Source organism: Ascidia mentula, chromosome 8, assembly GCF_947561715.1.
Source record: "Ascidia mentula chromosome 8, kaAscMent1.1, whole genome shotgun sequence".
In the NCBI taxonomy this organism is placed as follows: Eukaryota; Metazoa; Chordata; class Ascidiacea; order Phlebobranchia; family Ascidiidae; genus Ascidia; species Ascidia mentula.
The window spans coordinates 1,824,131-1,836,586 of record NC_138573.1 but is presented as its reverse complement, the minus strand read 5'-3'; the positions used below and the strand labels follow the sequence as shown (position 1 = coordinate 1,836,586).

The following is a 12,456-nucleotide window of genomic DNA, read 5'->3' as shown; positions in this document are numbered from 1 at the left end:
AAACGATTGAGAGATAAACAATAATAATGCATTGAAGCGTCATAATGGATTGTGTCTTCAATAAAGGTAAAATAAAATAGCGATGCGTGAGCGTTTTACAAAAAATAGTAGTTTTTGACGAGATGACACATTCCAAGAGAAAAGCTCAAAAGAAGAGTCAGCAAAATGAAAAGCTGCTTGATCGAAGAAGCATTCCGAAGAAAGCTGGTTCTATAAGCGGCAGGGAGGCGATTTATACCTTAGTTATACTAGTGAAGATGTTTTTCAGTTTATACTGGGGAAAGAACTGGAAAACGAAGACGATACACAATTCTTCTTGGCCTATTTTCGGTGCAATTGCCACTATTGCAATCCCAGGTATTAAACAGTGCAAAATATAACATCATACTATGTCATAAAGTTCAGAAAAGCTACTTAGGTAATCTTTTGTATGTTTTGTGTAGGGATCGCTTCCTTTGTAGTTGTCAAACAACGGAAACAGAAGGCAAACAAGGTTCTTTTTACCGCAATGCTAGTTTGCGGAATATCAGTGTTCATATGGATGGCCAGTATGATATGGGAGGGTTTTGATTCGCCACTGGCCGTAGAAGACTCACTTTCACCAATTTCATTAAGTTCTATTCCACAGTATGCTGTCGTGTCCACTGCCAGCTTTAGTTTGGGGGTGTACGCCTTTAGCGCTTTGTTGTAGTTTTGGAAAGCTATCGGACGCCATTTTTGGAACAACAAACCGTTTTTTTGCCATTTTGGATGCGTTGCTGCAATGCGAGGTTAAGATATTGAGTCAATTTAACTGAAACAAAATTTTGTGGTGAATTACAAAATTAGTAAAAACTGATTTTAGATTTTTTTTACATGGTATAACGTATTATTACCGACACGCAAAATTTTCTGTTGTTCCAAAAAAATTACCGCTGAATAAAAGACAAGAACAAAGCAAGCGCTTTCAACCGACAAAAAACGTTTATTCGCAACTGTTGTAAATTCAAAAACCTCAACAAAATTTTTATAATTAAATATGCACAAAAAAGCTGAACTCTTTGCAAAAACGGTCTGTTATCCTCAAGAACTTTTGCACAGTGCTCTTAAGCGGTGTGATGCGAAAACTAAAATGATCCAAAAGTGACGGCAGTTTTTAGTTAAATATACTTTTGAAGACAAAATGGAAAGTGAACTAGAAACGGACATGAAGATATATTAAATAAGCTTTCAGATATATTTCGGTTTTGTGATCTTATTTGACAATCAATTGGAGATATACAAACATACAGAAATAATTTAAGCACGCGTGTGTAACTTAATGGGACCGCTTAATTCTTTATACAGCGCAGAAAAGCAACATTTCCACAACAAAACAAATCTCTGTCACACAACTGCGCAGCAGTATTTTGTGACTTCGTGGACCCTCATTAGTTATTTTGCCATTATTGGCTTGGGACATTTTTGTTGTTAAATCGCATTGTGACACTTTCTTTACGTGGGGATTTATGCAAAAGCAGTGCAAGCGGGCCCATCTTCGCAATGCAAGTGGGATAAAGTCTCGCTGCGGTTCAATAAAGGACAATAACGACAACAAACACGGACAAACCAAGTTAAGACCACATTGAGATTGTTTATAGAGAAACAGAACGTTAGTCAGTGGCGCCGAGTAAGTAGAGAGGTTCATCTATTCAATCTGTACCACTCTCATAGTATTGGTGAAACCGGACCCAGGCTGCCACCCAGTGACCACAATGACAAAGTCTCCAGTGCTGAAAAATTTCCTAGCTTTGCCAACTTGGATGGCAAACTTTACGCGACCGTCAACGTCGTCCGACCAATTGGGCAGAACGGGTTCCTGCGACAAAGGGTAAATGTTTGCTTGGGTTTTTGTCAACATGCCACACTTGTCGGTGCTGTTACGAAACAATGCCGACTGAAAGAATGGTCAATAACTGGTCCATTGACCCTGAACGATGTTACCTTGCATGTACACCTCAATGCTTGTTTTCGCATCATACCATATTATTACGTTAGTGATTTTTGATCGTTTAAGTAAGATTTGCCGTCAAATTGTGTCCAATGCTATGTGACAAAAGGAAATAAAATGTGCGCGGTTACCAACCTGGTACAGAATAGGAAAGCAACCTCTCCATAGATGCACTTGTCTGGCGGTTTGCTCATACCTTGTTACCGTCAGAATTGGAGCTCGTGGTCTGTAGCTCGATACTTGGGCCGCTGATTGGCCGGAGCGAGTCAACACAATGATACCAGCTGTTGAGAACAGTAGGTTAGATTCAGTGTGACCCCATGCTAAGGTAAGGAGAGGTAACACGATATCTATGACTCGATACGTGTGTAAAGGGCGGGCTTTTTAAGTGGCCAATAACATCGTTTGTCATGAAGGTGGAAAATTACTTTGTACTGTACAAATTATATTTGGAAAGGAACCTTGGGCGCAAGAATAAGCTTTGCAAAATCACAGTAAAAATCATTATCTGGCTTTAAATTTAAAACTTTTTTGCAAGGCATTCCATGACAAGATATGCAAAAACGTCCAGCACGCATTTTGCACGTTAAATTTTACACCCAACATATTAGAACCGTATTATAGTCGAACACACGTTTTAAAGTGACACAACAAAAAAACTTGTAGGCCTAGAGTACAGGTCAACAACAAGGCCATCACGACCCAACCATTGGAACCTTGGCAACACCACTTCAATGTAACCGTGTTACCCGCCAAGCACGTTTCAACCAACAGCGTGCAGTTCAACTCGGGTTATTTTACAAAAAGAACAGTAACAAGGGCGTATGTATCGATTTTAATCGACCTCGGCCGGCCACGACAATGAAGCCCGGCACTGTAATCCATATTACCAGCTCTAGGGATTGAATGGAATATGCTTTGATGACAGATTTGAAACCCTTGCATTTCCGGGCCCACAATTAAGATTAAAGCTTACCGGCTAGGCATCTGAACGAAGCCTCAACCACGGCGCTTGCAATTGCACTGCCAGAGTCTGTAGCGTGGCTTCTGCAGTTCCGCAATTCTTCGAACTCCTATAAAGGGAAATAGGCGCTTGATTAAGTATTTACTTTCGTTACGCGTTACTTAGCAATGCAAATCCAATTGTTTCGTGGATTTATCATTTTTTTCGAATTCACCATGCTTCAATGACGTGTAAAATATAAAGGCGCCTCATTATATGGTAATGACTGCAACCAAACGTGGTGATATAGTAACATTGCTTTCAAGGCCACAGCAGAATAATGTTTCACCATTTGTTCCCAGATTATTAAGTTACAACTTACTCTTCTGTGAAAGATGCTGGCTTCTGCTTCTCTGGCGATCTGGTGTTGCATTTTAACACACTCCAGAGGAAATGCCCCTGAAAGCGGAAAAAAAGCACACTTAATGAAACAACATCCTGACTCTGACATTAATAATGTGAGGGAAGTAATTCTCTGTTTGTACTTTGTCACTGACGTTAATTATATGCTTTTGTATGCTGTAATGTTAATTATATGCAAAAACAGTTTCTGTAAACAATGCATTGGCTCATTTGCACAAGGGTATTGATTAGTGCATTTTGAGCATGGTTGCAACTAAAAGATATATGATCTACAAATTAGGTTTCACTCTAATGAAAAAATGCTTCACAATGACCCCTTCCGTGTGGTGCATATCTACATGGCATATTAACAGCCTCTTTCTGTGATCGCAAAAAGGATTGCACCAAAACTTTCACTAACCTTTGGCTGTTTCCCCACTGAGCATAATACAGTCTGAGCCATCGAGGACAGCATTAGCAACATCAGATGCCTCTGCACGCGTTGGTCGTGGTTTGGAAACCATGCTCTCCAACATTTGGGTGGCACAAATTACCGGCTTGCCTTGCAAGTTGCATTTGCCTATCAGCATCTTTTGGGCGATGAACACCTGTTTTCACAAAAAAATTATACATACAAAAAATATGCACTATCATATTTGCAGAAACTGAGGAAGCATATGCGGACAAAATAGATTTTTTCATTCTAATAAACTAGCTGATTTCAATTTGAAACAATTTGTTTCAAACAATTTAATTGCTACCTTGATACAAAGTGTTGCTGGTTTCAAGACGGTGCCTAGTCGAGGGCTACAATTAAGCAACCAGTCTAACACACTGCACAATATGCATGCATAATAAACTGTAGTAAAGAAACTCTTTTGATGGATTTGCTTATTATGACAAAGGTGCCACTGGATTGTCTTTAATAAATATGTCAATGTAAAGTACATTGTGGACAAGCCTTTGTATTCTTGGACTATTCAAATGCTTTCAGGAAAAAAAAGGACCCAGTACCTTTTCTGCAGGAATTTCAATGCCCATGTCTCCCCTGGCAACCATGATACCATCACTGGCCTCAATGATTTCATCAATTTTCTTCACGCCTTCATGGTTCTCAATTTTTGAAATAATCTGTGACAATTCATTTTATGATAGTTAATGTGTAAGCCAAAAACTTTGAGCAAAATCATAATTTACTATTTTGAGGATATTCACAAAAGCAAAACACTCAGACGAAATATTGTTATATTATTATATGAAAAGAAATTTGCCCAAACATTTTAGCTTTTTGTGTTACAATAAATGTTCTGCCATGATGCTAGCAATTGTAAATCTTCCAACTGACCTTGATATTCTTGCCATCTTCACCCAAAACATTACGGACAGCATGAACATCGGCTGCTTTGCGAATAAATGAAGCAAACACCATGTCCACACCTTGCTCTACACCAAAACGAAGATCCTTTCTGCAAAGGACAATACAAACTATAAGGATTGCCAACAAAAATTTTAGCAGGCATTAACACCCCATTAACCACACTTTAATTTAATTTACAAAGCATTGATGTGACACAAAATTTATAAATTGTTACAAAATCAAATTAGTTGGGATGCATAACAAACCTGGGCAAACACTGTAATTTTCACATAACTGTGGGTACAATGTTTATTCTGCCATAAATAGCTTTCAGTGTTTAAGTTAAGTGTAAGTCTTGTTTGCAGTGCGGCAAACATGCCAACGATCCACATATTTGCTTTTGTGCAATTGCAGGTGTAGCATCGCCTGTCTGGTTTACTTACGTGTCTTTTTCACTAACTGCTGGTAAATCAACTTCAATTCCTGGCAGGTTCACCCCTTTCTTGGAACCCAACATGCCCCCATTTTCAATTTCGCACATGACATAGTCTTCACCAGTCTCTTTCACGACAAGAGAAATTAAACCGTCATCAATGAAGATCTATAAAAATAAATCAAAATAAGAGATATTTTGACAAAAGTGGATTGGTTTAAAAATATTGTGGAACTGTTACACGATGGTTAGGAGTTAGAACTATTTCGTATAAATTTTGGAAAATACGTCAAATACATCAATCAATAATATTGGTGTGCTTGTGTTTACAAAACATGCAGATATTTTAGAAAACATTTCATATACTTAACACAGAAAACAAACAAATAACCTTGTTTCCTGTGTCAACAACTTTGCTGAGGTTTTTGTAGTCCACAAAAATGCATTTATCATCACCCTGTTCAAAGTGTGAGTCATCGAGGCTCAACTTTATGTTGTTTCCCTTTTTCAGTTCAACTTCCGCACTTCCTCCTCCCTTTAGCAAACCAGTTCTAATTTCTGGGCCTGAAAAATAAATAAAATTTCTGATAAATATGAAGCACTATTATTTTAAACAAATGTTATTATGAAAAAATAATTTTTTTAAGTGGGGATAAATGACCAGTAAAATTCACACCATTCAGAGTGAAGTTATAAGATCATGAGCATGAACTAGATTGAAATAACAAATTGAACCAAATTCACAATTCACTTTCTTTCTGGAGCATTTACGTAGTTTCAATAAAAAAAATTCAAAACTTGTACCTTTGGTATCCAGTGCAATTCCAATAGGTCTGTAATAGATTGGAGTGGATCTGAAACTTTCCACGGCATCACGGACATTTTGGATTGTCTGTCCATGATACTCATGCGTTCCATGTGAGAAATTCATTCTGGCAATATTCATCCCACAAATGATCATGTTCTTCAGCGTTTCTACGCTGTTTGAGGCTGGGCCTATAAAACAAATTGGTAGTTAACTAATTTCTATTAAGCAATAACCAGGTATTGCAGACAGGAAGTTAAACAACATATTATAATAAATAACATATTTCCACTTTATATAAAACTTAACATACAGTTATATTGATATTAATGCTACTTGACTGCAAAAAAACATCACTTACCAATTGTGCAGATAATAGATGTGTTTCGACATGTTTGTGGCGCACTGTCGATGTCCAATTTGCAAGAATGCTCAAGTGAGGTTACTGCTGAAATGAACTGAGTATTCTGGGTTTGATAGAAAGCATCAGAAGACTTGTTGGTCATTTTCTTCGTTGTGTGTGTTTTACGAAAATGCAACAATTACGTCTAGAATTAGCAACTAATAACAGTGCTAAATCTGCATATAATAATAATTTAATAATAATTTTTATTTTTCCCGTCGTGATAGCAGTCTAATTACGCCTTAAACATGTGCAGTGAACTGATGAGAACCGAACAGCTTTAAACCGTAGGCGGTTATCGAGAAGCTCCCGGGATACAGTAAGAGTTAATACATGATATGCCTAAATATGGACAAACTAACACTGCAGTCTGCAAGGCTGGAAGATGACAATACATTTTACCACAAATTGATATAACAAGGCTATATCATTAAAAAAATGTGGCCCTTGTGCATATTGAGAACTATCTAATTGGCTTCCAGGGCTATTAGGTCTTCTACGTGTAACAAATTGTAATATATTTTTCAAAATATCAACGTATTCTGTCAGACTAAGAAACCAAATGAAAACAATCTACGAATCTCGTATGCAACCTCAAAGTTAAGGTCAGGCAAATAAAACTTGTCTGTAACGTTTGAGCTGAGGGCTGTAGTAATACGCTACCCAAGGCACGCGCGCATTTAAGGCAAAGCCCCGCAGGTGATGACAACTGCTGAAGCACGCGCGAATCACGCTCTCAAGGAGTGAAATTATTCGTCAGAACACGACGTGTCTCAGACAACTGCTGAACTGCAAAGAACCCCGAAACAGCGCTAATTTTGGCACCGAAACGCTGATCTTTCGCAGCAAGTTCAACGCGGCTGTCGTCAATCATAAGCTCAACATAATAACCTTCCCGCTGCAGTCATTGCTGACCTTCCTTAACGCTCGGCTAACTCCTGATACAAAACTCGTTGCTGGATTTTTACTCGGGAAAAGCCCTTTATGTCCGTTAAAATAACTTTTATTAAGATGTACATTTGTCTGTGATAATGGTCGTATTTTTTCCAGTTATTGTAAGGTTTGTGTAAGAAAAAATATTTAATCTTTAATGATTTTGGGAATAAAATTGATTGTAGCTTGCTGACGTAACCAAACGCATCAGTGATTCATAATTATCCACATATCACGCCCTTATGAAATATACATTATAGCCATTTTGTATTTGAATGTCACGAAAGATTACGGCGCAATGGTCAAACCATTCCTAGCAAATATACACAGGAAAAAGGTTTTCCCGGGTCCACTAGATGGCGCTTCTGTTTCCAACCTTCGTCAGCTTAACATCCTTTTCCATGTTGAGACCAAGCGTGACGTAACGCCGTCGCAGTTCGTCGATGCTCAAATACGTTGTCTGAAACGTACAGGTTTAATAAGTGTGGTTCTTACTACTGTTTAATCGAATCCGTGGGACGTGAGGTGTGGTCTTCCAAGACAGGACTTCTCAAATTATTTTGTTCTTCGACCACATTTTTAAGGAGAAATTTATATGCGATCCTATTCTGAAAAAGAACTTTCAAGAATTGCCTTAACAAACTTCAATTTGTTCCGTGATCCCAAAATTTACATTTGGCAACCCCAAATTGAGTCGAGACCGGTGGTGGGATTCAGCCGGTTCGCACCGGTTCTGTAGAACCGTCTCACGAAATTTTATGAGATCATCGAACCGGTTAGCATTACTAGTTACTGGCAATGGATTTTTGCAACAGAACCCGCTGAAAAATATGACTTTTGTGATAGAACCGGCTGACAAAAAATTTGAATCCCACCACTGGTCGAGACCCATAGCTTAGGAAGCCCTTTTATTAATTACAAAAACTTACTAACGTCAGTAGCCCACATAACAATTTGCATAAAGTTCAAACTGTTAATAAAACTGCTCATGTCAAAATGCACCATCGACAGCCTCCTCGGTTCGACCTGATCAAGTTTAGATTTTATTACACAAGTTTTAGCGTAAATTATACGGGTAGGAACCACTACATTAACATTTGTAATTATAAATGTACACATGTAGTACCAAAAAATGATGTATTACCCACCTGCATGAAACGCCTTCCACCGTTTGACTGAAAAGCCGTCCGATTGTGTGCCATTCTTCTGTTGTTTATCACTACTACGTCACCACTGTGGGCCCGAAAGAAAAACTGGAATTCGTGGAAAGTTGTAAAAATCATCCGCGACTCTCCAAAATCAACGCGTACCTGATTTTCTTTGCGGTGAATTATTTTCCAGAATTTGTTGTAAGCCGAGTAGAAAGCCTCTACGTCATTGTGACGTACTTGCAGTGCTTCCTCGGTCCCTGGGTTCCAATGTATGGCGACAATCTAAAGGTGAATATCGCCCCACGTTTTGCAAATGATCAGCGATCACAAATGCAAAACTTATCAATAAATCGAATCTCTGAATACTTTCAATTCTGTTTTTCTGCTTTTAGCTGTTTTGAACCCAATCGTATACCTGGTTATCGTAGTCAGTCTCGATGACCGGTTTTCTGATTTGGTAATAGCTCTGTACCGATTTCTTGAGGTCGATCGTTTTCCACACTGTGGGAACGCGGCAGAGGACTTCAAAGTCCTTTGGCGCTTCCTCGCGGAAAATCTCAGCGCATCGGAACAGATCCACGACCATTGATTCGCCACCGGTCACGCATGGGTCAAAACTAAATATACGTTGGCCAATGTTCGGAAATAATCAAACAAAATTGGGAAAGTTATGCCAAATGCAGCAAACGGGCTATAGCAATGGTTACCAACTGGGGGTAGTTTTTTAACGGTTATGATTTGGGCTAAACCATTAGTTATTTTTACATTATTTCTTTTGCATCGCTGCAGTGTTTACAAAGATTGATACAACTCGGTTCGGATATTTTTAAAGCCTTTTTTTTCTTTTACAGGTATTTTGCAAAATTAGTTCGGTAAAAACAGCGAGTAAATTTAGTCTTTGAAGGCTGCCTGGAGGTAAATTGAAGAAAAAAGGTAGGGAACCTATGGCAGTATCTTAAGGTGTTGAGTCAAAGATATGATTAATTTGAAATCTGCTGTTTGGAGCAAGGGATAATTACGTCTAATTGATTCAAGATGAGATCCAGTTCACTTACTGGATAAAGTGCATGAGTTGGACTCCCGGAGCACTCTCGTAATGAGGCTGATCCATGTGGAAATGAAGTCCCTTGTTGGAGTTGGAGTAATTTTCCAGTCCACCGTCATCGTACACTTCGAAATACTAAAATGGGCGAAACAAAACAGTATTGGTCTACTGATGAAATTGACAACAACTTAAAAGCGAGGGAATAAGTTGTTTACACAAGGTTTTTCAGAGCTCGAAATTCGGTGCTTGAAAGCAACTCTCGGAAAATGTGTTCCAAATTGTTATGCGAAACTTCAATTTATTTTCACATTTAATTGTCCTATCTCGTTGTATACGAAGACACAATGGTTAATTTATTCATGTAAATTCAATTGTTTCCGTAAGAATTTTTTTTTTCTTTCACAACATTTCAACGTTGCCAAGCGAAATACTCTTTACAAAAAAGACGATCTTACTTTTCCATAGACCTGGTACAATATCGGTGCGACGCATTCGGCAACCTAAAGTAAAACATGTTTATTCAACAAAGCAATTTTTGGTAAATCAAAACAAGCAACAGTTCCAACCTCTATCACTTTTTCCGACTCACGGGGAACCCCCTCAATAATACAAAATCCATCCGTTACGACAGCGTCGAGCCAGCTGTGAGAGAAGTATGGTTGCAAGTTGGGTTTGTTAGTTTAGCTTGTTGGCAGCCGATCCGAGACCAAAGGTTGATTATTTGTGACAAGTTTAGTTTCACTTGTGCATTTTAATTTAAAAAAATCATCTTTTCCATGCAAGCAACATAAGTCTTAGCTGAATTCTGTGCATTTAGGTTGTAGTCACGTGACACTATCGCAATTACCTAAAAAGACCTTCGTCGTCTTGGATTTTGTCGTAGAAAAAGCGTTTTGGCTCATCCGACCGAGGGTTCAGATATTTCATGGTGGATGTTTCCGCTAACTTGGAACTCAAGCAAATATCGCAGTAACAATGAGAACGCAACCAATCAGAGCTTAGTATAGTCACGTGTTCAGGAGGAAGGTCGTCCTGTAAGGTCGCGAAAATTTGTTCTGCGCAAACATTGATCACAATGAAGGAATTTGAGATTGTGGAGAGCGTAAATATTTTTGGAGAAAACTGATAGAGGTGAGGTGAAACTCCAGCAATAGTTCAACAATTACCAAAAACGAATCATTAATACAAACAAAATAATATTGATTTATAGTAGATTTTATATCACAAAAAATTATATAAATTTAGACGATCATTTTGAAGGCTTTCCTAAATACATAGGCCCAAAAATAAGTTCAATGCCAACTTAATATATATTATAAAAGCAGAGTCGTGCACCTCCTTTTTGTGATATGTTGGAGATCTTCATTACTTCTGGAAAGACTGAGCGATCAACAACCAGTTGATTGACAGATTGTCGAGCACACGCAGAGCACTGGCAGTTGTAACGCAACCATCGACTGTGAAACCTTCACAAAAATTAGTATGTAGGTTTACAGGAATCTAATCATTTTTCCTAGAAAGTGGGAAAATGTGTGTCTTCCAAGGCAAAAGCTAACCCAGTACCACAGTCCCAACTGGACTGACGAGACCTTACAGATCCAAACAGTGTGTTCACGTGTCTACAGATCTCATTGATTATATCACTTTTTTACACTTCATTTTTATTCAAAGAGTTCAGGAGCCCATGTGAAGATCAACAAACAAGCTCGATGTTGTGAAAGAAAGTGACGGGTCTCACCTGCTCACGTGGCCGTCGTTCCATTTAACTTCGCATTCGTTTCCATCTTTAACTACACCGAGCTTTTCTGCCGTAAACCTGGCTCCGTTCATTTCCATTACGCTTCCTATCTAACTCAAGGCTAACTAACAACAGTGCAACACCGTCCAGACCCACAACTTGCAAGGTTATTGGACCGCGTCCACTTTTTCGCGTTTCACCCTGGAGTACTTGTACTTTTTTTGCAAGGCAGCATTATACAGGGTTACGCAAACACCAAAACCTTCAAGGACAGAGGCGGTATGACGAGCACTTGGTAATGATGCAAAACCTGGCCCAGTTTTGTTGTAAATTCTCGCTAAATTCACGAGAATACTAGACCACATGTATGTTATTGTTAACAATGCCCATTATGACAACATATTTGTCAGTCAATTGTTCAAAAACGGCTTGACAAAAAGTTACTGCAAAGTAAAAGGTGAATATCTCTTGTAAGGTTGCTGTATCGCAACGTTCATCATTTGCGTTGCAGCAAAAGGCACAAAATGACCATGATTTAGTTATTACTTTCCGTTTAGTTTGGTTTGATTGATGTTTTGTCGGCTTACAACACATTACGTCACCACTCGAATTGTGCAAGAACATTTTCTCGAGCGTTTTTCTCCAAACAAGTTGCGTAAGAGGTAATTCGTAGTCAATGCCTGGTTTTATGTAATTTGACGTGTCTGCTTGCATAAACGGAAACTACAATCCATCGGTATGATGCTTTTTCGCAGATTTTACTGTCGTTAATGATTCGCACACTTTAATGCTTTCGTTTTAATTTATTTACCAATGGAATTATGGTGTGTAAAGTGTTCTTCTTGGGATATGCCGCACTTCATTAACACCATGCTGTGCACTGTATTTTATTATTTGAGTTTGATGACATTATCCAGGTTAGAAAAATGTGCGACATTTCTGTCAAACATAAAACAAGGGACAAATTTTGTGAAAAATAAGAATTCCCTGTCAGCCCATAATGACCAATGATAGTTCGATGCAAAATATCTACTAACATTTAAATGATACTTAAAGGGTGAACCATTCCCCCAGAAACACTGCGTTAGGCACATTTAAAACGCCGGTGGACTGAAAACACGAGGTTAATCATATGTGCCAATGAGGCGATGCGAAAAAGGCACGCATAACTGTACAGCACGGGCAGCAACAGCAGCAGCAACTTCAGCTTCTAAACGAGTGCTCTGCAGTATCCGCTTTGTCAAGCAACTAGAATGATTTGCTGTTCTGTGTATTAA

General features: G+C 38.6%; 3 protein-coding genes across 3 annotated transcripts; 1 reads left to right on the top strand and 2 right to left on the bottom strand.

The window, feature by feature from the left end:
- The first annotated feature begins 122 nt into the window (after positions 1–122).
- Positions 123–691, top strand: LOC145912349 (uncharacterized). The gene is made up of 2 exons (XM_082999795.1): positions 123–357; positions 444–691. The coding sequence occupies exons 1-2, from the start codon at positions 123–125 to the stop codon at positions 689–691; spliced, it is 483 nt and encodes a 160-aa protein (XP_082855921.1).
- Positions 692–944: 253 nt separating this feature from the next.
- Positions 945–6,484, bottom strand: LOC145912403 (pyruvate kinase PKM-like). Its single transcript, XM_082999861.1, has 11 exons — positions 6,271–6,484; positions 5,909–6,100; positions 5,496–5,668; positions 5,115–5,272; positions 4,660–4,780; positions 4,329–4,445; positions 3,736–3,922; positions 3,295–3,371; positions 2,946–3,042; positions 2,105–2,253; positions 945–1,837 (listed from the first exon to the last, which is right to left on the bottom strand). The coding sequence occupies exons 1-11, from the start codon at positions 6,413–6,415 to the stop codon at positions 1,667–1,669; spliced, it is 1,587 nt and encodes a 528-aa protein (XP_082855987.1). The 5' UTR covers positions 6,416–6,484; the 3' UTR covers positions 945–1,666.
- Positions 6,485–7,415: 931 nt separating this feature from the next.
- LOC145911686 (gamma-butyrobetaine dioxygenase-like) lies at positions 7,416–11,526 on the bottom strand. The gene is made up of 10 exons (XM_082999098.1): positions 11,180–11,526; positions 10,777–10,907; positions 10,289–10,496; positions 10,008–10,083; positions 9,897–9,941; positions 9,452–9,576; positions 8,812–9,013; positions 8,556–8,678; positions 8,394–8,498; positions 7,416–7,705 (listed from the first exon to the last, which is right to left on the bottom strand). The coding sequence occupies exons 1-10, from the start codon at positions 11,275–11,277 to the stop codon at positions 7,598–7,600; spliced, it is 1,221 nt and encodes a 406-aa protein (XP_082855224.1). The 5' UTR covers positions 11,278–11,526; the 3' UTR covers positions 7,416–7,597.
- Between the last annotated feature and the right edge of the window lie 930 nt (positions 11,527–12,456).

What these genes read in the sequence shown, in the direction of transcription:
- LOC145912349 (XM_082999795.1), top strand. Translation starts at nt 123, where the DNA reads ATGACACATTCCAAGAGAAAAGCTCAAAAGAAGAGTCAGCAAAATGAA. An exon ending in TGCCACTATTGCAATCCCAG is followed by an intron (nt 358 to 443) that starts GTATTAAACAGT and finishes TGTTTTGTGTAG; the next exon opens with GGATCGCTTCCTTTGTAGTT.
- LOC145912403 (XM_082999861.1), bottom strand. Translation starts at nt 6,415, where the DNA reads ATGACCAACAAGTCTTCTGATGCTTTCTATCAAACCCAGAATACTCAG. An exon ending in ATCTATTATCTGCACAATTG is followed by an intron (nt 6,101 to 6,270) that starts GTAAGTGATGTT and finishes TTTGTTTTATAG; the next exon opens with GCCCAGCCTCAAACAGCGTA. An exon ending in CAGTGGGGAAACAGCCAAAG is followed by an intron (nt 3,372 to 3,735) that starts GTTAGTGAAAGT and finishes TTCCGCTTTCAG; the next exon opens with GGGCATTTCCTCTGGAGTGT.
- LOC145911686 (XM_082999098.1), bottom strand. Translation starts at nt 11,277, where the DNA reads ATGGAAATGAACGGAGCCAGGTTTACGGCAGAAAAGCTCGGTGTAGTT. An exon ending in TGTACCAGGTCTATGGAAAA is followed by an intron (nt 9,577 to 9,896) that starts GTAAGATCGTCT and finishes CGCCCATTTTAG; the next exon opens with TATTTCGAAGTGTACGATGA. An exon ending in GTGGAAGGCGTTTCATGCAG is followed by an intron (nt 7,706 to 8,393) that starts GTGGGTAATACA and finishes TGTACGTTTCAG; the next exon opens with ACAACGTATTTGAGCATCGA.